This window comes from Nothoprocta perdicaria, unplaced genomic scaffold (genome assembly GCF_003342845.1).
Source record: "Nothoprocta perdicaria isolate Ctin4 unplaced genomic scaffold, notPer1 scaffold_26, whole genome shotgun sequence".
Taxonomy (NCBI): Eukaryota; Metazoa; Chordata; class Aves; order Tinamiformes; family Tinamidae; genus Nothoprocta; species Nothoprocta perdicaria.
The window spans coordinates 4,345,675-4,371,357 of NW_020455488.1; the positions used below are offsets into that span (position 1 = coordinate 4,345,675).

The following is a 25,683-nucleotide window of genomic DNA, read 5'->3' on the forward strand; positions in this document are numbered from 1 at the left end:
CATACGTGCTTTGTATATGTTCCACTTCCATATATATATATGCCAGACAACAACTTACGTACAGAATACTAGTATTTTACTTCCAAATCAGCTTCTATGTGTACGATTCTTTTTGGCTTTACTGATTCAATTCTAAACTGACTTTTACTTGTGAGAGAATGCTCTCGGGACAGAGATGGGGGAGAAATGGTCAGATTTTTTTTAAAAACATGTCATTTTAGAAATAGCATGAGGCTAGTGAGGAGTATCAGCCTTGCATGAACTTCAYGCAAAGGTCTTGCATTTCTGTGAAGTCACACAAATTAGAGCAGTGCTCTCCATCACTTACGTTTAATTAACCTTACTGCAATTTTACCGCAATCATAGAATGACACTGAGAGCCACACAGGTCTCTGTTCTTCACTATGTCACAGTGGTTAGCAGCAACAGCATTTCCAACTGCATTCAGTAACTTTTCTCCCAAATGTTGTCTTTTTCATCCCTTCTCTGTCACCGCCAATTATTTCATTTTTGTTTGTACTGTACAAGAGCTCTGTCATTTTGGTCTTCACCTCTCCCCTTGCCCTCCTCTCATATCTTGCTTACATAATATGTCTAAAATCATCCTAACAAAACCAAGTCTACACTGGTTGTCTCTCACCAAGCTATACCACCTCCTCCTCATATGTCTGAGGACTTCGCTTCTGAAAATCAGTTTCTTACAGATGGCACTTCCATTTCCTGGCACCAATTGTTAACTTACAAGTATTAGTCAYTGAAGATACACATTTTATAAAACATGTGAAAAATAAGTAGTAGAACAGGAACATAAAGTGAAACACTCTGCCTTGGTTCTTTCTCAATCTGTCTTAAGACAAATACTAGACAGCATATACCATGTGTTTATGTTCAAGAGAGGTTATGAGGTATGCAAGTCTGAGAAAGTATTACTGGTTTTTTTTTTTTTTTTTTGATTCAGATAATCACCCCTCTTGATCATACTAGCATCACTACAGCCTTGTACCCCAAGTGCTGGCTGAGAAACCCTGAGCTGCATTCGTGACCCAGCCACTACTCTCTCTCTGATCATGGACAAGCACTCCATCTTACAGGGCCTCAGTCTTGCCCTTTATAAAATGTAAAGAACCATATTGGTCTCCTTAGGGATATTATTTGACTTGGTGCTTTTGTGTGCTCCTCATCCACCCTGGCCACGTTCCCCATGTCAGCACCCCAGGTGCTGGGAGGTGACCACAGGAAACCAGACAGTCTGAGAACAGACCTGGGGCTGTGCCTGGAAGAGGCTGTGAAAGGCCATGATGGGTCACACACTCGTTTATGCAGGACTACAGTTTGGGTGCATAGAGGCAGCCTCTTCTTCTTTTTCCTGGACAGGGGAGGAGAAAAAAATCACAATGTAAATTCACCACCATCTTCAAGCCATACACTCCACCCTAACAGCAGGCAGGTTCTTCCTGTTCTCCTCCCAACAGCCACCCCAGCCACTTTTTCAGCTTTTCCTGCACAGGCCCAAATCCCCTCAGTTTCATCTCACTGAGGGGGCACAACCCTCGCTGCTCACCTAGCCCCACAGCCCGGGGTGATGGCGAAGCTCGGATGAGACCGGGCGCCCCCTCAGCGCTGCTCCCAGCTCTGCCTCGAGGCTCCCACATCCCCTCAGCCCACAAACTCCAATCTGCCCTTAGCCTCTCAAAGCTGCCCTGGGTGCCCTCATCAYGTTGCCGCCTCTTCCCTCAGAGCCGCCTCGGTTCCTTCCCGCCTCTCTCCTCAGAGTCGTCCCAGGTGCCCTCATCTCGTTGCCACCTCTCCCCTCAGAGCGACTCCGGCCGCCTCAGCTCCTTCCCGCCTCTCCCCTCGGCGCCGTCTCATTCCCTGGCTCCTTCCCGCCTCTCCCCTCGGCGCCGCCTCGTTCTCCCGGCTCCTCCCCGCCTCTCCCCTCGAAGCCGCCTCGTTCCCCCGGCTCCTTCCCGCCTCTCCCCTCCGTGCCGCCTCATTCCCTGGCTCCTCCCCGCCTCTCCCCTCGGAGCCGCCTCGTTCCCCCGGCTTCTTCCCGCCTCTCCCCTCGGCGCCGCCTCATTCCCTGACTCCTTCCCGCCTCTCCCCTCAGCGCCGCCTCGTTCTCCCGGCTCCTCCCCGCCTCTCCCCTCGGCGCCGCCTCGTTCTCCCGGCTCCTTCCCGCCTCTCCCCTCGGCGCCGCCTCGTTCTCCCGGCTCCTCCCCGCCTCTCCCCTCGGCGCCGCCTCGTTCCCCCGGCTCCTTCCCGCCTCTCCCCTCGGCGCCGCCTCGTTCTCCCGGCTCCTCCCCGCCTCTCCCCTCAGCGCCGCCTCGTTCTCCCGGCTCCTCCCCGCCTCTCCCCTCAGCGCCGCCTCGTTCCCCCGGCTCCTTCCCGCCTCTCCCCTCGGAGCCGCCTCGTTCTCCCGGCTCCTCCCCGCCTCTCCCTTCGCAGCCGCCCCGCTCCGCTGGCTCCTCCCCGCCTCTCCCCTCATGGCCGTGCCGCTCGCTGCCCAGTCCCGCCCCCCGAAGCGGGAGGCGCAGCCCAGCTCGGTCGTACCGCCCGCCCGCGCCATGAGCCGCGCAGCGCCGGGCCGGGCCTAGCGGCGGTGGCGGCTCCACCATGCAACGCACGGAGAAAGTGCTGCAGCTGCGGGGCCAGCAGGGCCGCTCGGTGCGCGTCGTGCGCGAGCACTACCTGCGGCCAGACGTGCCCTGCCGCAGCGGCCTGTGCGGCGCCGCCTGCCCGCGCGGTGAGCAGGCCCCGCGGGCGGGATGCGCCGGGCCGGGACCGGGCCGGGCCGCGCGGAACCACCCGTCCGTTTCGCTGTAAACGCGTGTTTGCGCGCGGGGGTAAAAGGCTGAGAGGGATCGTGGAAGTTTGATCTGGCGTTTAACGCCCTTGTGTTTGCGCCTTGTTTCGGGCTCTTAAAAAAGCCTYAATTCCTTTAGGGTGGTGGTTTATACGGTGGGAACAACCCCTCTACCTCCGTTTTCCAAGCGAGTATCCTCGAGCTTGTGTAATTCAGCATCAGCAGGTATTTGGTTTGAATAGTAATAGTGATTCGGTCTGAATACTGGCCGTTTCGGGGCACCCCAGCCGGCCCCTGGGATTTCGCTTGTGTTTTGTGTTTTTCCTGTTGTTTCCACATACAGCCGAGCTGTTGTGTACATCACAGATCACGGTGACAAGGTTCRCTGACATTTCTGTGCTGTTGTTGTTAAATAACAACAACATTTGCTGCAAGAAAAGTCAACAACAATTAACATGGCATTTAAATTCTAAATACCTCGAAGTATTTTTGTATTGTTAAACTGTTAAAGTTTTTAATGGTTTAAAATACTGTAAATGCTTTTTAAAATAAAGTATCTTAACAGGTTTTCTGCTGAACAGTCACCTCAGTTCTGATTTGAGGTGCCTGTTGTGAATTGCAGCAGGTAGTGCAGGATATATTATTATTATTAATAATAATGTTATTATTACTATTATTGTTGTTATTATATTGGGACAGCAGGACAAGGTTGTAGCTGGGGCTCCGTGACGGGTGTGGAAGCCACGGGGATGTGTTAGATGTTAATGCCCTGGTTATGAATTCCCTAGAGATTATTCCTTGGGTTATGTCCCTAAGGACAAGTTGCGGGCCCAGAGCAGAGCAGGTCCTTGCCTCTCTCTCCGTGTCTAACTTCTGGACTCCAGTGCCGTATCCATGCTGGAATGTGCCTCTCTGTGGATATTCTCGGTAAATCAGGAGCCCAGTGGAYGTTTGTTTTCACTCCCTGCTCCTCAGACTGTGCTGAGCAAACGTATTTCATGCCCTGTGGGAACCTGCCCGCATAAATCACCTCTGTGGATATTTTTAATGGCCTGCTTAGTTATTCTGGTCTAGATGTGTATGTTGAGCAAGGATAGCTTAACATGAGCTGATTGCATAAATCTTTGAGTGGCATTGCACTCTTAATCCTCTTCTGAATTATTGATTAAAAAAACACCAATAGATTTGTGATGAATTTGTTTTGGTTTTCATATTTTGAGGAAATAYGGTCAAAGGATGAGGTGTCTTTTGTCAGAATTAACTATGGTGATGATAATTAATTGGAGAGCCTCTTCTCTTTACAACAGTGTACTCCAGTACGCTATTATAAAATACTAATACTATTGTAAAATACGGTTGTATGCTGCAAGTACTCCAGACGCACTTTTATGTGTAACCTTTTATGTCAATACAGAAAAGCGCCTGCTGTAAGTGGATAGTGTTAAATGCTAAAGTCTGTGGAAAGAGTCTAATGGAAATATTGTGAGTTTAGATGATTCCACAGAAAGATTTTCTGTAGCAGATGTATAATCTCTGTTTTTATTTGGAAATAAAGAAAATTGGACTATTACCTGCACTTCTCAAGTGATATTTTCTTTGTCATGAAACCAGACTCTTTTTTTTTTTCAATCATTTAGATAGAATTTGCACAAAATCTTTGGATCAGTGGTAATAAAAGTGGTGAGACACAAACTGTAGAAATTATATCATAGAATTGCACCATCACAGTCATTCAAATTCTGTTCCTTAGAAAAACAGATATATCTTTGAAGATACACAGCTAGGATTTCTTCACATTTGACAGTATTTTTATTTAATACTGCARTTGAAAGTTTAAATCTTTAAATTGTATTTTAGATGGCAAGTTGTTGTCAGATGATGTGACTCATTATGTTGTCCCCGACTGGAAGGTGGCTCAAGATTACCTTGAGATTCTGGAGTTTCCAGAGCTGAAAGGCATTATTTTCATGCAAACAGCATGTCAAGCTGTGCAACATCAAAAAGGCCGCAGGTACTTGCCCTATAATAACTTACTGTTATTATAAAAAAAAATAAATAAAAAAATTGAAGATGTTAAGTTTGTAAAATATGTATAAGTACAGAATGCTTAATTTGTCTTTAAGTCTTTCAAGAGTTTCGATATAGTTCTGGGAAAGAGCTATGAATGGTCTTGTTGGAAAAAAATTCTTGTGTATTGTATCACAAATGTGGTTAAAAAAATGAAGCATCCATTATAGAAATTTAAAAAATCTTATTACAGATGACTTTTAGAGTTTTGTCGTCAATGGTGGAATTTAAGAATAAATGCCTTTATGAATGATGAGATTTAGTCTTGCACTGTTAGAATTCTTTGATTTTCATTGAGTCTTTCAGTTTTACTTTCAACTGGAGTTAACATGGCATTATCAAAAGAAATCACAAGGCCAGATTTGTCTTTCTTTTTATTCCAGACAGTACAACAAATTGCGAAATCTAGTAAAGGATGCCCGTCATGACTGCATTGTGTTTGCTAATGAGTTCCATCAGCATTCCTATGTGCCAAGAGAGAAGGGAGAATCCATGGAGAAATGGCAGACCAGGTTTGTTTTAGCTGATCCGACTTCGTACAAGACCATTATGACATTGTGTTTGGAAATGTTGTCGGGCATTGGATATGTATGAACTGGTTCTCTTGCTCTGCTTAGTTCTAAAATAGTTCACAACAGTTGAAAGTCTAAGTTGTCCTTTTGTGATTAAGATTACAATTGCGATTATTTTTTCTTAGCAAAATAGAGCAGCTTTATATACTTTTTTTTTTTTTAGAAAAAAATGCAGCTTTATATATTCTTCTCATGTGTATGCCTGCCAGTAGCAAATGGGATATGTCAGAAATCTTGGTCAAACTTTGCTTTTCTAGGAGTATTTATAATGCAACAGTCTGGTATTATAATCACTGCTTGGGGCAGATGCCACTTGTTATGGTAACAGAAGATGAAGATGCCATCAGGCGGTATGGAAATGAAACGGAAGGAGTGTTTGTGATTTCCTTCAAGGTGACGTATCAGAAATATATATACATATATATACATGCATGTATATACACATACATGACATATATAATACGTATACATGTATATACATATAATGTCTCTGAGAAAGTGGGAAGTGGTCCAAATGCAGTGTACAGAATAGTATAAAATCTGTGAAAATAATAATGGGGGCTTGTCCAGAGGTATATTGGCAATAAAACTTAGTGAATCTCTAGTCTACTATAGTATCTTAACAGTAATATTTTTTTGTTGTTGTAGTCAGCCAGTGTACTGGGTTGAATCTGGAATAAGCATGTGGTGTTCAGAACAGATACATGATTACCACTGAGAAAAAATGGTAGAGAATAACACAYGATAGCTTAACAAATGAAGCATTATTAAAAGAAGAGGAGCCTCTCAAACCTATTTATGTATGTGCATACAGAATTACTTGGACAACTTTTGGCCTGACTTGAAAGCTGCTCATGAGCTCTTTGAGTCAATAACTCAAGCTCGTCGTGAACGGGAGAGTGAAAGTCAAGAAAATAATGGAAAAGAGTATCCTGAGCACTTACCTATGGAAATACTGGAAGCTGGGGTCAAATCTGGAAGATACATACAGGTAACTTGTTATTTAGAGAGCATACACAGAACAATCCGTGCACTCTTGGGTGGTATGTCCCTTAAGTTTCCTAAATTAAACTGGTTAGAAGAATATCACTATAGTGGGAAAAGGAAAAAAGGATATTTTGGAAAAGAGAAAGCCATCAAAAAAGACAGAGTTTGGAAGAGAGGGACTGTAAAAAAACTTGATTATTGAAGTTAGCTAAGGAATAATCAGCAAAGATATTTATTCCCATTCTTTTCCTCTCAAATAGCGAGCTGCACAGGGAATAGCGCCTGGGAATGTCGAAGTATTTTYTGTACTTACGTGCTCTTGTGAGTGTGCACATGAGAGTTTGTTATTGATGATTTGCAGTTTGCAGTGGATTTTTCTTCAGATTGATTTGTGCTATTGCTGTAAGTTGAGTGACTAGGAATGATATCAGGTATATCAATGAATTTCAAATAATCCACATATCAATAAAAGCTACTAATTTGTAAAAAAAAAAAAAAAAAAAAAAGTTGAAATCCACAAATTTTGTACTTTAAAATAGGCACTTTTGAAGTGTATATTTTTTTTTAACAGTTTATTACTTTCTTTTAGGGTATCTTAAATGTCAATAAGCATCGAGCGCAGTTGGAAGCTTTTGTTCGACTTCAAGGAGTTGGCAGCAAAGAAACAGGTGAAAATACAATGAGATGATGTCTCCTTGATTTTGGGGGGAGAATTCCATGTTCTGTATCAATCTACAATCTGCTGCCAAGGAAAAAATAAACTAAGAAATTAGCTGTGCTTACCGCAGTCCCGCTTGGACTGGTGCAGCTATTAAGAAGATGAACACAGAGATACTGCAGTAATGGAATTTACTTCATGAACCAGAAAGGATGTGGAAGATTATTCCACAAGGTCTCTTGGAAAAACAATAAGCTGTGTTTCCACCTTCCCCTTTCCTAGTACCTTTGRCCATAATGTTTTAGATTCATCTGTGCTGTTAATGGGTTTCTCTAGATCTCAAGTCGAACACTGTCATCTTTTTGTTATCTTTGTGCTCTGCTCTTAACTTCTGTTGTGATTGAAGCGTTTGCAAAGCTCCTGCATAAGAACAATGAACTCATTATAGCCTATGAAAGCTTTTATCCAAGAGTTCACCTACATTAAAAAAAAAAAAAAAAAGCAACATTTGGTATTTTCCAATAGTCTTATTTTGAAAGAAATCATATTAAAAAAATGTAATCTGCAAACTGTTATTTCAGCAGAGTGCTGTCAGGGCTGGAGAGATTTCATTTTTTAGCTGCTTATGATTTTGTTTCTTTTTGTTYTACATTTAGAACTTCAGAGTGACATACTTATTTATGGAGCCAAAGCTCGAAATCGTGCAATCCATGGTGATGTGGTAGCTGTTGAGCTGCTGCCCTCGCATGAGTGGAAAGGAAGAACTGTTGCCCTTTGTGAAAATGAAACTGAGGATAGAACACCTGCAGACCCCACTGGTGACCCTATGCCCACAGGTGAASTGCAGGATGGTATTTCTTTAAGAATTCTTCATTGCCTTGGTCTGAACTATGTTCTACTCTTCATTATATAGTCCCTTCCCAGATTTGTGTCACGTTTTTGCACCATAATAAATTCCAAATGCTTATGCCAAATTAAGGTGTTCTAACACACCTAAAAAATAAGGCCACTAGACTTATTCYTTTTTTTTCTTTTTGTATTTGCAAAAAAACCACTTTTTACCTAGTTCTATTCTCAAAATAGCTGAAATCATTGTATCTTCCAAAAGTAGAGTCTTCAGTAGATAACTGTGATTGAAAAAAAAGCTATTTCTCATTTGAAACATTTGATTTAATAAGGTTATTTGACTGAAAGTGGGACGTTATAATGGCAAGATGCTCATCAAACTTGTCAACAGATGGTAGCATCAGTCTAACTTGCAGTATTACCACAGAAAACACTTGGAATTCAAACTTAGATGAATTCTTATTAATTAAATCACTTTATTTAAAAACTTGCTAGTTACAATGGTGTTGGCCCAGAAGATAAAATCTTGGATGCTTTGCCATCCAAACACATGCTGTCGCTCTTCACAGCTCCTCAAAACATGAACTGTCATTCTAATACAGACCCATTTACAGAGCATGCAGTTAAATTATTCAGTATCTCCAGTGATTATACTGCATGGTCACCACTCCTCTTCCTTGAATTCAGRTAACATTCAAGTCTAAAGCTTTTGTGAGTGAGGAAGTATCCCGCTCTCACCACAGTCTGTCATGCCAATATATCCTGGGAACTCTGACTCTTATTTGAAAATGTTTCTCGGTGGGTGTAGCTACCTTCATGAAGTCCTTTGAGTTTGCTGAGCTCAGAGATAAAAGTTTAGGAGATTAGTTCTTCTTTTCCTGCAATGAAATGCTGTGTGATTATGGTCTTTGCTGTTAAATGCTTTTGTGGGTTTTTCTTGAGTTTTTTTTTTTTTTAATTGGCAACATTTTGGTAAAAGACTCTCTTAAGTCTCTCTAGTTCTGCACTGTATCAATTTAAATGTATAAAATAGGTTAATCTCCTTTGAAAGAAGGACRGTGCATAAATGTAGCTGTGCCAATTGTAATTTATAACAAACTTACTGATTTTGAGTGAAACACGTTTGATTGTTAAATAGTGCAGTAGTTGTGTAAGTGCTATTTAGATTGCATTAGACCTCTGGTTTATTGCAGTAGGCTTATGACCAGGATGGTCTGCTAGTGTGTCTTGTTAGTGCTTGTAATGGAGGTTTGTACATACCTTAGTTCATATTACAAAATAATGAATCATCTGCACCTTGCACACATTTGCTTTCCTGTGCTCTTTTAACTATTTAATGTATAGCAAACAATGTTCCTTATTTAAAGGCAAAGTCATTGGAATCATTCAAAGGARCTGGAGGGATTATGTGGTCACTTTCCCATCCAAAGAAGAGAGCCCGTCCCAGGGGACAAACGCTCAGAAAGTTCTTGTTACACCTTGGGACTACAGAATTCCCAAAATCCGGATCAGCACCCACCAAGCTGAAACACTACAGGTAGTTTGACATGAGTGCTTCTGTATTTTGTATTCCTTTAAAATTGTGYCGGTTTCATGTACTCTAATTAAGTTTTTCCAAAGCAAAAAGGAGGGGTAAAACTATTGATCAAATTAAGTCTGCCAGAGCGGTCTGAGTTCTGCCTTAAAGTAATGTGCTCAACACCTGTCAGAATTGCATCGCCTTCAGGTAAGAAAGCTTATTTGACTTCTGAATTTGGGTCACTATCCGGGGACCCTAGCATTTATCTAATACCTGCTTTAGTTTTTCTGTTAAGTTAGGGGTTATGTGTGTACACACATATGTGTACACATTAAGAAAATGTGTGTACAGCTTGGTTTTGCTTTTTTTTATATTTTAAAAATACATACATTGTCTCTATAATGAGCCCAAATGGGTCTTTGATGAGGAAAGAAATGTAATTCTCAGCAGCTGTTTGTGTATTTCACATTGTGGGTTTCTTTCTCCCTATTATTAAAGTTTCAGAGTTGCCCATCACTTTGGATTGCACTGTTTGCCCCTCGATGAGTGTTTATTTTGATGACTTGTCAGGAGTAGATTGAAGTTCTAACAGAAGAATTGTCTTGCTGCAGGACTACAGAGTAGTTGTGCGAATTGATTCTTGGGAATCAACATCTGTATATCCAAATGGACACTTCGTGAGAGTTTTGGGAAGAATTGGAGATCTTGAAGGGGAAATTGCAGCCATCCTCGTGGAGAACAGCATTTCTGTTGCCCCCTTTTCAGAAATCCAGGTTAGTCTTTGTGTTTAGGCACATTCTTTTCTGTTGATTTTCCAGGTGATACTCCTAAAAAAGAGGGACCCAGTTACAGCTGAGRGAGTTAGGTTGCTCACAGATTTTTGAAAGCTGGAAACTATGGATAGAATATTTCTCTAATATTACTTTTGCATGTCAGTAGTGGTTCTTAAGATACCATGAAACTTCAAGTAAAGAGTGATTTTAATATAATCTGTTTACTCTGGGGAGAAAATTGCAAACTTTTGATTCTAATTTGAGATACACCTTTAAATAATGTTTTCTGTAATCTGTGTCTGTGGTAATGATTCTAAAGGCCTAGACATACTGAAATCACCATAATGCCCTTTGTCTTGAACCAGGTAGGGACCAGCTGTCACAGCAAAGATGAATGTAAAAACCCCAAATGCACGGTTGGTGTCCACTAGAGCCATAGAATCACTGCACTAATATCATCTGTTCTTAGCATGTGCAGTATTCTTTTAGATTGGTTCATACTTTCTGTAAAATAATTGAYTTGGATAAGGCAAAGAGGAATTAGACAAGAATGAAAAAATGCAGTGATGTAAAAGTGTTGGCATAGTAGAAGGGGAAAAACTAATTGTATCTAACTTGTATACCTCTTTAAGAACATGTAACTCTATGATCGTGGATAATGTTTTTGTGCAGATGAGTGAAATGCCTCTGAGTTCTTCAAAGAATCCTTGGAAAGTGAATCCAGAGGAGGAAAAAAAACGCGCTGACCTGAGAGAAACGCACTTGATATTCAGCATAGACCCAAAAGGCTGCGAGGATGTGGATGACGCCCTGTCCGTTAGAACTCTGCCTAACGGGAACCTGGAGTTAGGGGTCCACATTGCAGATGTAACCCATTTTGTGGCAGTAAATTCTTACACTGATGTTGAGGCTAGAGCAAGGTAAGTTATTATCTAAAAAATATGAAATGTGTGGAGCTTCAAGATTGTAATGCTGCTCTAAAGAAGCACTTAGAAGTCTGTTGCCTCTTTTGAAAGAGTTCCTGACCATGGAAGGAGATTATTAAAAATAATTCCTAGAAGTATTCAGCTTGCATTTGGACAAAGTAAGCTTGTGACAGAAGGAGCTTTCAGACATACTGCATTACGTTTTTTTTTCTGAAATTGCTGTTTTCCACGAAGTCATGATACAAGTTCATCTCTTCTTAATCACCATTTTTGCTTTATAKTCCTCATCATTTATGATTTAAATTATTTACACATTGCTTATGGGCTTTCAAAGTGAATGAGTCTTTTTCCAGAACACAGAACACCTTCAAAACAGAAATAATCTTATATTAATTTCAGGTGTAGTCCAGAGCACAGGCTCTATTTTGTGTTTTAATATGTCAGAGATGTTTGATAGTTTGGTAGAGCCACTARGTAACCCATTCTTAGTTGAACATGTACACCCCTAGCGCTGCTCTTCATGGAAGCTGTAGATAGAAGGACACAGAATTAGCCTATTCTATACAAATTATTAAGTAATTTGACTTTTATGCTGCAAGTGTGTATTGTTTAAGAATAATCTTCCAAAGTCATGCCACGTGTCATGGTTTGTGAAGCTGTGTTCACACCGTGAGCTACCCAAGGGGTCTGCACCTATGAATGCTGCTTGGACACCAGTGCATGTGCTTTGTTCCTCAGGGCCACGACTTACTACTTAGCAGACCGACGATATGACATGCTGCCCTCCGTGCTGAGTGCCGACGTCTGCTCTCTTCTTAGTGGAGTTGATAGGTAACGTTTGTATTTTTCAACAAAAGAAAAAAGAAAGATTTTTACATGTAAAAATGTCTCTACCAATGTCTCTAGGAAGAGTGTGGGTTTTTTGCATTGTTTCTAAATCCCAAAGTGAAAAAGTAGCCACGTGAAAGCTCRTATTTTCTACTGTTGCCCTATTCTTCAAACACGCTGCTATCCTATTTTGCAAGTTAAAGGGTTGTTTGTCTGGCATATATGAGGATATACAGAATACACATACATTAATAGTGGGCACATCTGGCTGAGATAATAAAGTAAAAATGAATAAAAATACAACCAGAACAGTGAAACTGTGCTTTAAAACAGATGTGGCTTTATATTTAGGGCAAGAAGATTGATACTACTGCTGATGTTATTATTCAGATTTATTCAGTATGTGGTACTGAAAGGCAAGTGCTTCAGTCAGTGGCATTGCTGAGCACTATTTGCTTCATGAAGAAAAAAAAAAAGGAAAATATTACAGAAAGAAATCATAGAATCATAGAATATTTGTAATAGTTTGGGCTTGCAATGCTAGTGTAAGGCAACCAGAACTGCTGATAGATTCTGATTTTATCTTTAAGGTATGCTGTAAGTGTCATGTGGGAACTAGATGAAGAGTCTTACGAAATCCTGGGCGTCTCCTACAACAAAAGCATCATTCGGTCTGCATACAAGCTGGTCTACGAAGCAGCACAAGGATTATTAGATGGAGACACAAGCGTTGTTGCTGATATCGTGGAACTGAAGGACTTGGATGAAAGAACTAGAAAAAAGAAGTTGACAGAGCTGGTCTGGGCAATATCAAAATTGACTGACATAGCACGACGTGTTAGGGCTAAGCGGGACAGCTGTGGTGCTCTGGAGCTGGAAGGGGTAGAAATCAGAGTGCAGCTGGATGATAAAAAAAATATCCAGGATCTCATCCCCAAGCAGCCACTGGAAGTACACGAGACTGTGGCAGAATGTATGATTCTCGCCAACCACTGGGTGGCAAAAAAGATTGCAGAAAAATTCCCTCAGGAAGCTTTGCTGCGTCAACACCCTCCACCACGAGAGGAGTTTTTTTCTGAACTTCGCCAATGTGCCAGTGCCAAAGGTTTCTCAGTAGACACACGGTATCTTTACTGCTTACCTTAAGTGCTTTAATTAAACAATTAACTGCTTGGGTGTATTGTTGCAAACCATTACAATTCTGTCTATCAATGTTAATAGACACTACATGGCAATTCTTAAATTTTTTACCACTAGCTTTCAGTAAGTGGGAGATGATGTCCTAAACAGAAATGCTGAAAATGTGAATACCGGAATAATTTTGGACATAKCAAGTAATTTGATAAGGTTTTTTTACTCTGTAATGGTTAAGCTGTGTAATAGCCTTCTTGGCACTTTATTTTCATAACTGTAGTGTGTATATATATATATATATACACATACACACACACATATATATATATTTTTTTGGACAGGTCTAACAAAACATTGGCYGAGTCCCTGGCTAAAGCAGATGACCCCCAGGATCCAATTGTAAATAAACTTTTGCGATCTATGGCCACTCATGCCATGTCTAATGCACTGTACTTCTCAACTGGTTCTTGCCCTGAAGGAGAGTTTCATCATTATGGTATGCTGTCACTTGCTATTTTTAATGCTGTTCGTATTATTTCTAAACTGCTAGTGAGTTTGTGACAGCTTTTTCTTACCACAGCTTCATTTTTTTATTTGTAGGACTTGCCTTGGATAAATACACACATTTTACTTCTCCGATTAGAAGATACGCTGATATTGTTGTCCACAGACTGCTGATGGCAGCCACCTCAAAGGAAAGTAAAGGAGATGTTAAGGATAATGCATTYGGCAATAAGGATCTTGAGGAGCTATGTAGGCACATTAATAACAGAAACAGGGTAAGATGGTCAGTGTGCCTGTCCTTGCATGCTTGCATCCCGTCCACTGCAACGGGAACCAGTCCTGACCACAGCTTTTGGGTGCTACACTGACATAGTCTCACAGCATTTTAATGTTAAATAACAACAAAAGGATATCAGAGAAAGTTGTCCATTTGGTCTCATGGGAAAAGACAAAAAATTGGGAAGTTGTATGCAACTTGATGAGAAAATTGTGCAATTTATCAGAAAAATAATTAAAAATACTTATTGTATTATTCGGTTGTTTTCTCTCTTAAATATTTCTTTTCTTCCAATAGTACCTGCACACTTCACCTGTACTACAACTAGGATTGCAATTTGGATATAATTTTTTTAGGAGGCCTAGAGAAGAGTACAGTCATGGAAGAAAGAAATATAAAGATCAAAGGAAAACAAGGTTTTTAGAATTCTCACTGGTTTTGTTGTCTTTTTGGGGATATTTCAGGCAGCCCAGCACGCTCAGAAGCAGTCCACGGAACTTTTCCAGTGCAGGTACTTCCGTGACGGGAGCGCGGACCCGGAGGAGCGCTGCCTCGCGGACGGCGTCATTTACTCCATCCGCACCAATGGTGTCCTGGTGTTCGTACCACGGTAGGTTGATCGGAGCTTGGAGTGAATTTAAAAATAAGCCGTGTTGTGGAAGTGCTGTGAGGCTGCTTCTGGTCCGTTAGGAAGGAAACATTTATAAGATAGCTGGGTGGTGYGTGAGGACTGCGTTTATATTTTTGGTCATAGAGCCCAGACAGCGCTTTTCTATGAATTGACTTTGGGGAAAAAAAAGAGCTCTCATGAGGGCACTGAAAGACTACTCTGTCCAGAAAGTATTCATTTCCTAACAGTGAAACGCTCTCTGATCCTCTGCAATTAGATTAGGTGTATATTTTAAATGCTCTAGCACCTTTTTGCTCAAGCAGCAATTAAAGCAGAAGAATGACTAGAATATTTATTAGCAAGATTTTTTTTTTCAGAGCTTTCCTTTGGTTTCCAAATTAGTAGAACTGAGAAGGGTGAAAACTCTTTTAACAGCCTCTCTCTGGCTTCTTGTAGATACGGCATTAAAGCTGCTGCATATATGAAAAACAAAGAAGGTTTAGTCATCTCCTGTCAAGGTGATAGCAACTGTGAGTGGAAGCCTGGGTCCCTTCTTCACTTTCAGAACAAAATTACTTCCACTACAACTTCTGGAGGCTCCATTACATTAAGTCTATTTGATCACATTACAGTGAGTATTTAATTTCCCTTTACTTCCTTCAAATAGCATGATGAGAAATAACATTTGTATATTGCTTTTAAGGTGAAAATACTTGTGCATTCTTCCCGCTGCCATGCTGACACGATCAAACTTGAAATAATCAGGATTGCACCATATGAGACTTCAGACACAGAAGTTTCCCAGAAGATTTCTAACGTGGCAAAACCAGAATTAGTAAAAGAAGTGAGCAAGGCTGCAGAGGAAGCGCAGCATCCTCAAGAAAAAACAGGAGTGGAGGCAATTGAGGAAGAGTATCGGGAGTATTGCCAGACAAAGGGAGCAAGTTTATACCAGCTGCTGGAAGAGATTAGGGATTTAGCTCTATTGGACGTTTCAGCTGACATTAGAACTTGAACTGTCTCCTAGCAGTATCTGCCTTTTATCAATCTTGTTCATACTCACTTTGTAAGATTTTAATTTTTTAAAAAAGCAGTGTATTTAAATCTTCACGAGTCATTTTAATGYGAAACTAAATATCTATTTTTAAAAAACTATTTTTGATTATGAAACCTAACTTTTAAAAAGAATTTATACATGATAAAGCTCATCTTCCAAACTAAAGCTAGTGTGGTGAATCATTTTAAACATCATTCAAAAAAAGYTGATTTAAGCAATTACCTCCCAATAGTCTCCCTAAATTAAATTCTTAAAATCTTTTCTCACTTAGTCCTTGCTACAGCTGTTCTTAACTCAACTAAAACCTTTCCTCTAATCCAGAATGCAGTACCCTCCACCTCCCTCCTTACCCAGAGGTTACCTCCTAATGAAATTAAGTTATTTTGTCTGCTCTGCGAGTCTTGTCCTCCTAGATGTACCTTGTACATTCCTTGTACCTCCTAGATGTAAGATCCCGTTTTTTCACAAACAAGAGGCAGCCAGAGGGTGCTGTAGAGGGCTGGCTTAGRTCTTTGCAATTGCTTTGCACATTATAGCAATAGCGTGGAGTATTTTCTTCCTTCAACAAAAAGGAAAATGGTCATAGGGCTGGTTCGGTGATGTAGCAAGGAAAATGATACTGCAAAGAGAAGATTAGCAGAATTTCAARAGAGAGCAAGACCAGCTGAAGTAAAAATGATAACTAATTCCCTTAGTATGTTTGTGTAAGGAGATGTACCTAGCTGGGAGGTTTGAGTTGCTTCATGATGCCATGTTTTTCGGTTAAGCACCTTACGCATTATTTTCAGTTTTGATTTCTGAAATTTAGTAACTTCCATTTTATATGAACAAAATACTGTTATTTATTTGGTAGGTGAATTACAAAATGCAGGACATCTGCTTCAATACATAACACCATCCCCTCTTTAAAACCCTTTAATATAAATCTGATCTGTCAATGGCACAGCTAAGTCATTTTCACAGCAGTAGAAAAAGATTCAAAGCAGATCAAAAAACCTTCCATGAGCGACGCTGCCCCAAGTCCAGCACTGCTAAAGCTCTCGCGTGTCTGACGTATTTCTATTCCATTTGCCAATGTACAGAGCTACTCATTTTCAAGAAAAACAAGTTCTGTCCCACTGTACAGACATCAGGATTAAGATTTCCCTGCAGCTTGCAGAGTCAGATTGGAAATAGCTGGTGACAGTTGCGTACAGTGATACAGTGTTGAGAATCTCTGTGTTAAGAAAGTCCTTCAAAGTACGGGGAAAGGTTTTTGCTTTTCACTGGTAGATTCCAATTCTGTATCTCTGTCCTCAGCATCTGCAACAGCAAACTTGGTTGCAATAACTTCAGGGTCCTCTATAAGGTCATCCAGATTCTCAGCATTCATGGTATTAAACCCTTCTTCTCGGTAATCAGCAGAGTGTTCTAAGAAAAAAAATATATTGTCTGTGGTGAGAAAGATATTATTGCAGTGTGTACCAGCCAGTTTTCCTCCAGAATCACAACCTTAAAGACAGCCAACTTCAGAAATGGCTAGCAGGTTTCATTCCAGCAACAAGAAAGCTATCACAAAGTAGCAGGACAACTAGGGCAAAAAGAAACTCTTAAGTTTTGGAAGAGTCCAACTACAGAAACAGTTTAAATTTGGGAGATTCACATCTTGCTAATTACTAAAAGAGTAAGTACTACTCTTTCCTTTAAATGGGATGAGAAAATTCTGCAAGCCTTTAATATTCTACTCTTAGGAACTGCCGATGTTTTTGAACTGTACAGCAATAGCTGGAGGACCAACAATAGATGTTTATCCCTTATTTAGACAAGGTGAAATGGTTCATTTGTCATAGGGCAGGTAACAGTCAAAAGGGGAGATGTGACAATTCTAGCCCTCAAGGGAAGAGAAAGTTATCCCGTCACTACAGTTCTCGCTCTAGTTTACCTAGCTTTTCTACAACTCAGTATGCTAACAGATTTTGAGCCTGCAGCTTTCAACTATAAGAATACGTACACTGGCTTTCAAACCTTGTGTTTCAAACGGAGCTTTTCTCTTAATTAATAAGGCAGAAACTTCAGATTATCAGTGTTGTATCAACACAGAAGTTAGAAAATAGTTTACCACTTTGTTGAGACTGGCTGCTACACCGCAACTTTGCTTGTCTCCGTTCCAAGGCCAGTTGCTTGTTCTTTCTGATTCGCTCTTGTTGCTCTTCTGTGAGGGCTGTACTAGAGGGAGACTCCAGTTCTCCTACATCTGCGGGACCAGCAGGTAGGTCGTCAGTCGCTGCATCCAGCCCATTGCTTTCCCCTCCACCATCTGATTTGAAATGAATTGCAAACGGTGGSGGTGAAGAGAGCAGAAATCAACTTTTTGAACCAGAAGAAATACATCGCTAAATACCCAACAATTACACTTTAAAGACATTTCTGACCACATGCTGCATTTTAAAGTTGTATTAATATCTGAAGATGAGCCTGTGAYTTCATTTTCAGCTAGCTGGCAAATCTTCATCGAGGTGTATATAACATACACAGAGTGATATAATTTGAGTGCTTATCAGAGAACCAAAACACACAGCAGCAAGTAGTTTCTGACTGCACAGCAGTCTTTTCACCCACAAGCTGTGTCTGAAGGTCAAAATCCAGTATATTCAGATGTACAGTCCTTACTATAAGGCCACATATTTTTCTTCCTAACCATGCTAGTATCACAATGTCCTTTGAAAGGTCATGGACTAGCTCTGGGAATCACAAGGTGAGTACTAACACAGACATGAAATAGCCATTTCATGTAGCTGAACACCAAGTGTTTAAATACCATACCCTAGCTTCTATTTCTAGGTTGCATTTTTATTGCAAAGTTGAAAAACTGGGGTAGATATCTTAACAACTGAAGACTGACCAGTTGTAGCAGTACACTGGCTAACTGTTCAAGAACATTATCAGCAGTATTTAAATACAAATGTATGGAACCATCGCACAGAAAAATCTGATAACTCTACAGACTCTGTCGGCAGGAACCACTTATTTTACTATTTGTGGCTTCTTACAGCAGCATTAAACTTCTCTCAAATGCAGCCAGTAGCAAAGACAGCCACATTTTACCAATTGCCTTAGGATCTTCCCCATAGATACAGCAAAGCTTTAGCACCGAGAACACTTGTCACTGCAACAAGTTCTGCAAACACTGATTTACCTGAATGGTGTTCAAAAAGCTCAAATGAAGGCAAACCAGAGAACATAGATCCTTTTGTTTCAAGAAGGAAACTACAATAGAAGGGTAAATACTTGCAAAGGACCGCAGAAAAGACCATGATATTCTGACATTTCATTCATACTACCCTTTAAGTGAATTCTGCTTTTTATAAATGAACTTCTTTTCTGATCCATCTGAAAATGTCATCTGATTAGAAGAAAGTCTTGAATTATCTATTTAAGTGCCTGAATTTTGAAAGAAGCAGCAGCAGCTACATGCCAAGCATGACAAGACACATAGTGCTGCTTGTATAAAAACTCCAAGTACTTTTCCTATAAAGGATACTGCATCCTGACTGCACTGTAGAAGCTGCCTGAAATCTTCTATTTCGTTGATAATGACCAAGAGCTCTCCAGACTGCATGCTCATGTCAGAGTAAAATAAAAATATGTTCACTTGAYAATAGCAGTGTGGGATTTATGGAAAGAACACTGCTAACAATGCCGATTTTAATACCAATTTCCTCTACCACTCAGTTATAAACATATATGAAGTATTTTCATTTCATTATCATTTTAGTTATGTAATTTTAAGTCTTTCACAGAGGCCTGGTTTGAAAATGGAGAGCCAGTTTAATTGCTTCTACACCAGAAAAATGAATCCTGATGGTTAAACTCAGTGGGAAAGCAAGGAAAGGGAGAGATGGTTCAAGTATTCACCACAGACAGCATACCTTCATTATTTTTGTAGTCTTCATGCAAAATAGGAAGATCAAGTCTAATCCGCTTTAGACAAGTCTTAAAATGAAAAGAAATAATACTAATATTTCATCTGTGACAAAACCATTTGTCTTTCTGTTGATATGTTTTTTAATACTGTCCATTTTTCTTTATCCTTTTTTTTCCTCTATGAAATAGAATTCCCTTTCCCTACATGTTTGTTTTCTTCCGCAACTTTTAAAGCTGTGGGCTGGTTGTTTTCCTGACACTTCATCTATCACCTAGCCAGAGGAAGCCGCACTCTTGCATAAAATTTCTGTACTAAAGATGTCTTTTGTTAAGTCATAGCAGATTTTTTTCAAGTGCAGATTTAATAATTAATGTGATAAGAACTTTCAAATACTGAATTACTTCTTTAAGGGAAAGAAATGAATTTAAATCAAATCAAGTTATAATCCTAAATATTAAGCACAACTTAAGTCTCTCTTTATTGCATAACTACACTCATAAACCTACCCCTATAGTACTGCATGAAGAGAAATGTAAGAACAGCATGTACCTGAACTTCCTTTTTGTTTCCCAAAGACTCTACTCTGTCAATAAAATCATCAAACTGCAATTTTGGATATAATCTATGAGCCCAATGTTCCATATGTCGCATAAGCGTCTTCAGGTCCTCTGCCTATAAGGTAAAAACAAGATACCCAGCTGTTAGAAGTTTAATCAGTAGAGCCAGAGGGAAAAGTCAATAGACTGCAGAAGGGAATGTGCCAATAATATTTTGTAAAATATTCAACTTTTGTAGTTGGAAAGTCTCTTGAAAAATCTAGGTAAAATAAATGTTCCAGCACCTATCCTCCCACAATCAAGTTTGTAAGTATAGCTTCAAGCTGTGAGAAAAAACAGCAATCAATATTTAGAAAAGGCATTTACATACTGTAAAAGATTAGATAGGCTTCTGGGAAGTTGCTCCTTAAGCAATCTATACCCAAATCAAGAYTGGAAAAAAGTAATCATGATACCATGTTTTAAAGTTTAAAAAGTACAGAAAATGCACCTCTAAATAACTTTATCCAATGAATATTCCCACTTATATCAGTAGTTTTGCCTCCTTTCTTTCCACCTCCTGTTACCCAGAGAATTTATACGGTAATTTTCTTTGTAAACTAAAGGCACAGGTTTCTTTGCAAAAGTTCTTGTAGAAAAAATAATAATGTGGAGACAGTTTTTTGAGAAACTGCTGCTTTCTCTTTATTTTGCAATTTGGTATTAGAAGCTTTGAGATTCAGGTGTCACAATAGCCAAAAGAGGAAAAAGCATTTCCTAAGACTTTCAAAAGCATCTTTCTATGGACAAGTCACAGACATGCTATGCCCGTTCTGAAGAACAGGAAAATACGATCAAAATATTGTTTCCAAGAGTCATTTTTTTCCTTGTAACTTCAAAACTCAGCAGGATACGTTCCAATGACGCTAGAAGGCTGCACATGGCTTGTCTAACCAGAGCTTAGTGTCAAGACAGCAATCCACTCGTCAATCTAAGCTAATTCCCCACAAAACAAAATAGAAATTCAGTGTTTCTCACCTCGTGCCCCTTACCCTTGAATTTTGTGTTGTCAAACATGTGTCTTAAGGCAGGAAGTCCTCTTTCAGAAATCAACCTGTTAGTATGAAAAAGTCCAAGTTACTTGAGACTCACACCTACTTTTTTGAAACAAACTCCTCCTTTCTCATCTAAAACTTTCTGCAAAGTTTTGCTTGAAAGAGGTATGGGTTTAAAAGCCATAAAACAAAACCAACTACACAAGAGTACACCAGAGGAAATATGACTGCAAAAAAGAATGAGACTCTTTCTGGAAAGTCACCATACAAACAGTACCTGTTAAAGCATCTTTTTGACTACACAGGATAAAATGGGAAGGCCAGTACACATATTTTGCCACGTATCTGCACTGACCAAGTAGAAGCAACTAGGACGAACCCAAGACAACCAGCTGTGGCATCAAAAATTAATTTCCTCGGAATATTTTAACACAAAAGAAAGCATAAGGTCAGATTCTTTCTATTTCTTACAGACAATTTTCCCCAGTTTTAGTGGAAAGAGCAAGGGAAATACTAAACTCTCACAAATAGAGTTTATCCAGTTTGTACAGAAATCAAGTGCAACTGACTTACATAGCACTTCAGACTATTACATTCAGGTTTTACTTTGAAACACACTTCAGTTAAGTAATAATAAATCCACAGTAAAATGTCTGAGCCAAAATAAASATCACACAGCTGGAAGATACCAAATATATACCAGAAAGAAATAATCTGTTAAAAATAAACAACACACATACACCCACACAACCTTTGGGCATCTAGCTTGGGTATTGGTCTTCTAACTGCTCTCCGTACAGGCGCAGAAGAATCCTTGTCCTTCGTTTGGGACTGCTGGTTATCATCTGGTTCTATAAAAGAAATAACATATACTGTTAAGTATATGCAAGTTACAATAACTAGCATTACACAACATAAACTTTTAAGTTTCTACCTTACTTCAAAGACAATGATCATAAGCATTCAGCTTTACTTATTACTTCCAATAAATACTTGCACATTTCTACTTCCCCCACAATACAGTCTAGAAATAAACAGGTCTCTAACATACATTAAGAATCAAGTTTTCTAGCAAAAAAAGGACAAGGACCCTCTTTGCAAAGACCCTAGTTTACTACTTGCATATTCCTGATCAGAAATATATTYCGAGTGGCTGCTGCTAGTTCTAAGAGTTAAAAACCTCAAGTAATAACATGCATTTCCCAAAACTTAAAATTTTAAACTTCACCATCACCTTCAAAAATAGAAAAGGGGATGATATGAGCACAACCAACATGTCCATATCTCTTTTAAAAAAAATGGTTTTTTTTTTTTTTTTTTTTTAAGGCTCAATGTATACTTTTGACTTTTAACAAAAAAGGCACAACTGCCTACCTCAGCTAAGAACTAGAAATTAGTTGACATACTGACTTTTTCTTTTACATTTGCTCCTTTAAACATCAGAAAGCTGGAAGCTAGGTATTTCCTTTTCATGTATCAAGGGATTAAGTCTATTCCAAACATTATTTTCTAGTAAACAGACAAAGCAAAGAACAAGAAAAATACATATGTAACAGGTCTAATTCATATTTGCCTATAAACAATGCTTTCAATACATCTTTCTGCCTTCTATTTGCCAGTTCACTATACTGGGTAGCTGTAAGATCTTTCAAAATTTCATTTGTCCCAAATGCCTTGGATTTTTCCCCAAATCACATATCCTACAGAAAAAAAACATCATCTCCCCAGACGACCACACTCGGCACTCCTACCTTTTTGCCACTCGACATAAGTCATAAAGGGTAACTATACCTCACCGCTGTATTATTATCTTTACAGATGTTTTGGTACAAGAGTTGCAATTATTAAAAGATTCATTTRTGCTGCAGATGTTTCAATGGAATTAAAACCAAACTTTTTCCACAAGTTTGAATGTGTGGAATCATGTACTACTTTAAATTTACTAAGTGCTTTCTTATCTATGAGGCTATTTTTATRTAAGGCTATATAGACAAGTTACCTTTGTATGAACAACACACACAATTCTAGATAAGAAATTCAGGGTAACAACATACAACACCCAATGCTAAGATTTCTACACTGCAAAAATGGTTCTTCAAGAGTCCCAGGTACTCACCTCCATTAGCTACAGCCCATTCAGTATCATCTTTTCCTGGAGAGGTAGGAGGTGGAAGAGGTGGAAATCTTTCATCKTCCGTATTCTCATAATCAGGAAGATCAAACAAGTTGTTCTCCAGAGGATCTATCATTGCTGCAGATCACTTTTTTTTTCCTCCTTTCCTGCAGGAAATTAAAAAAAAAAAAAAATTAAGAAGAATTTGAAAAGAAGCCTCGGGAAGCTAAGTATTAGTTACATATTGATGTACTACAACATGCCTGTGTCCCACCTTTTCCTAAAAAATACTAAAAACAAAATTAAAAATACTAAAAACAAAATTAAAAAAACCCCAAAACTTAGATAACAAATACCACGCTTAAGGATGACACAACCCAACCTCACCAGGTCAGATAAAGGCGTCTTGCATGTCTCAACTCATCCAGACTCATCCAAGCTATCTGGGAGGGGCAGGAATGGATCACAGGTGATTATTTATATTAAAAATAAAAAAAAAAAAAAGTTTTCTAACTACAGATTTCCAACTAACCCAGTTACTAAGACAGCTATTTTTTCATAAAGTCCTTGAAAAACAAAGATTACAGGGCCGGGGGAGACGAAATAACCCCCCAGTTTCACAGCTTACCAACTTAGACGCTAAGCCTGGAGCAGGATTCCCTTCTCCCTGTCCTTCCGCGCAGCCAATTCCAGAGACTTTGGCGCCACCGGGGTCCCCGCAAACAGGCGGCTCCGGGAAGAGCCCGTTTTTCCGAGGGGAAAATTGCCTCCCGATGGGATTTGGTGACAAAAGAGCCCGCGAAGCCGCCGCGGCCCCACTGCCTGGACCGCTGGGGGCGGCCCTGGGGTCTCGTCTCCCTTCCAGCAGCAGCCAGACGGCTCCGCACGCCCTTGCTCGGAGCGGGCTGGGAGACAAAGGGCRGCACGGCCGCTCCGCGCCGAGGAAGCGCCGCCAGGGCCGCCCCTCTCGCGAGCTCTCGGCCTGTGCCGCTCTGCGCCTGCGCGGCCTGGGCCACGCGGCGCCGCCTCAGAGCTTTTGGCGCCAAAAGCTGAGGGGAGGCTAGAGTAACCGCCGTCCGGGGAATTTGAGGCCTCTTAATTAGGCTAGCTCGGGTAAAAGTGACGGATCAGCCCTGAAATGGGGTTTAATATACGGCATGAGTAGCTCTTCTCACTGTTGTACCTCTGTGGTGAAGTGCTATCAGAGCTAGTAGCTGTTTCAAAGCCTTTCTCTAAACAAACATGGTGGTTTTCTTCTGGAAATTAAAACTAAACTGCTTGTTGTTGTCCAGGCTTTAAGAAACAGTACCAAGCGCAATGAGATTTGGCAGCTGGGTKCATAAAATAATCCTTTTATGCAGCCTTTGGCTGCAGTCTGCAGAAACAACAGGAGGGAGGCTTCACGCTGTGGTCTCTGTCGGTGCTGGTGGTTTTGTCAGAGTCACAAATCCAGTTTTCAGCTGGTGAAATACCAGATTGCCACAGCTGAAGAATATTATTTAAATATTTTGCAGGTCGGTCCATGTAAATGCTTCTGGTTTTAACTGTTAATAGTCCATATTCAAGGAAAAGGAATGAATGTCTGTTATTAATACACCGAGGGAAATGATTTTCCTTTATTTCTCTGTAAGCTTGATATAATACTCCTGATAATTTCATTTCTTCATCCTGTTATGAAAGGGTACTGGTCTTTAGTTAAAATTATAATTTTAACAGTATCAAGTGTCTAATAGTACAGGAGGTTCTTTACATTGRCAATAGTAGTCACTATATTAAAAGATAATTGTTATAAACAAAAGAATCACACATTTGGTTTGTTGCCTAAGTATCTAACCAATTCAGAACTGTTTGCCTTGTTTTTACCTCTTTTTATTTTTTATAAGTACTTATGTCAACTGAATGTCAACYGAACTTAGCAGAGATACAAAGTTCTCAAATTTCCCTGAAATTCCTTTGTGCTTTCTGAAAATTAACTGGTGGGTAGAAAAAAAAATAGGCAGCTGAACTGTTGCAGAGCAAAGACAGGGAGATTGCAGCCTTTTCCCCTCCTGTTTTGCAGTCTCCATACCCACAGGTCAGCCAGTCTGCAGGAGCAGAGATCTGACCGTCTTGTGACATGTGCTTTGTCCTAGCCAGGATGGGGGGATAGTGGATATGGGAAAAAAGTTTGAAAGGGACATTTTTTTWAAATAAACAGATTTTCTATGGCAATGCTTCCATTCACTGCTGTCTTTATGAACAGAAAGAAAAAAAAAAATAAAGGAGAAGATTACATATAATCCCTGCAGAGGAGTACAGTCTTACAAAACCTATCATATTTATGCAACTTTGATTAATCAATATTTTTTAAGAATGTTTAATCAAAGACTGGGCCTGAAGACCTAGGTGGTTCTTTCCACTCCTATGTTCCTAATTAAATAGAAAACATCTGCCAGCAGACATTGATTATTGTTTTTTTCTCAGGAAATAAATAACCAGCCACATGCTGATAAAATAATAAGTCTTAAAAATAAA

General features: G+C 39.9%; 2 protein-coding genes and 1 non-coding gene across 6 annotated transcripts; 1 reads left to right on the forward strand and 2 right to left on the reverse strand.

The window, feature by feature from the left end:
- Positions 1-2,672: 2,672 nt before the first annotated feature.
- DIS3L (DIS3 like exosome 3'-5' exoribonuclease) lies at positions 2,673-15,609 on the forward strand. Of its 2 annotated transcripts, XM_026040569.1 has the most exons (17): positions 2,673-2,743; positions 4,661-4,814; positions 5,254-5,382; positions 5,700-5,835; positions 6,257-6,433; positions 7,019-7,097; positions 7,744-7,923; positions 9,301-9,470; positions 10,064-10,225; positions 10,898-11,145; positions 11,890-11,982; positions 12,570-13,103; positions 13,455-13,609; positions 13,714-13,892; positions 14,359-14,504; positions 14,961-15,135; positions 15,208-15,609. In XM_026040569.1, the coding sequence occupies exons 2-17, from the start codon at positions 4,771-4,773 to the stop codon at positions 15,517-15,519; spliced, it is 2,919 nt and encodes a 972-aa protein (XP_025896354.1). In that variant the 5' UTR covers positions 2,673-2,743; positions 4,661-4,770; the 3' UTR covers positions 15,520-15,609. The 2 variants fall into 2 exon arrangements, with proteins under 2 accessions (XP_025896354.1, XP_025896355.1); XM_026040570.1 differs by lacking the exons at positions 2,673-2,743; positions 4,661-4,814; positions 5,254-5,382; ... (1 more) ...; positions 6,257-6,433; positions 7,019-7,097 and adding an exon at positions 7,194-7,321.
- Positions 15,610-16,465: 856 nt separating this feature from the next.
- Positions 16,466-24,052, reverse strand: TIPIN (TIMELESS interacting protein). Of its 3 annotated transcripts, XM_026040602.1 has the most exons (9): positions 23,798-24,052; positions 23,557-23,612; positions 23,173-23,336; positions 21,808-21,907; positions 21,040-21,115; positions 20,015-20,137; positions 19,470-19,533; positions 17,660-17,857; positions 16,466-16,971 (listed from the first exon to the last, which is right to left on the reverse strand). In XM_026040602.1, the coding sequence occupies exons 3-9, from the start codon at positions 23,303-23,305 to the stop codon at positions 16,796-16,798; spliced, it is 870 nt and encodes a 289-aa protein (XP_025896387.1). In that variant the 5' UTR covers positions 23,306-23,336; positions 23,557-23,612; positions 23,798-24,052; the 3' UTR covers positions 16,466-16,795. The 3 variants fall into 3 exon arrangements, with proteins under 3 accessions (XP_025896387.1, XP_025896388.1, XP_025896386.1); XM_026040603.1 differs by lacking the exon at positions 23,557-23,612 and having other exon boundaries at positions 17,660-17,794; XM_026040601.1 differs by lacking the exon at positions 23,557-23,612.
- LOC112948408 lies at positions 18,502-18,638 on the reverse strand. Its single transcript, XR_003249612.1, has one exon.
- Positions 24,053-25,683: the final 1,631 nt, after the last annotated feature.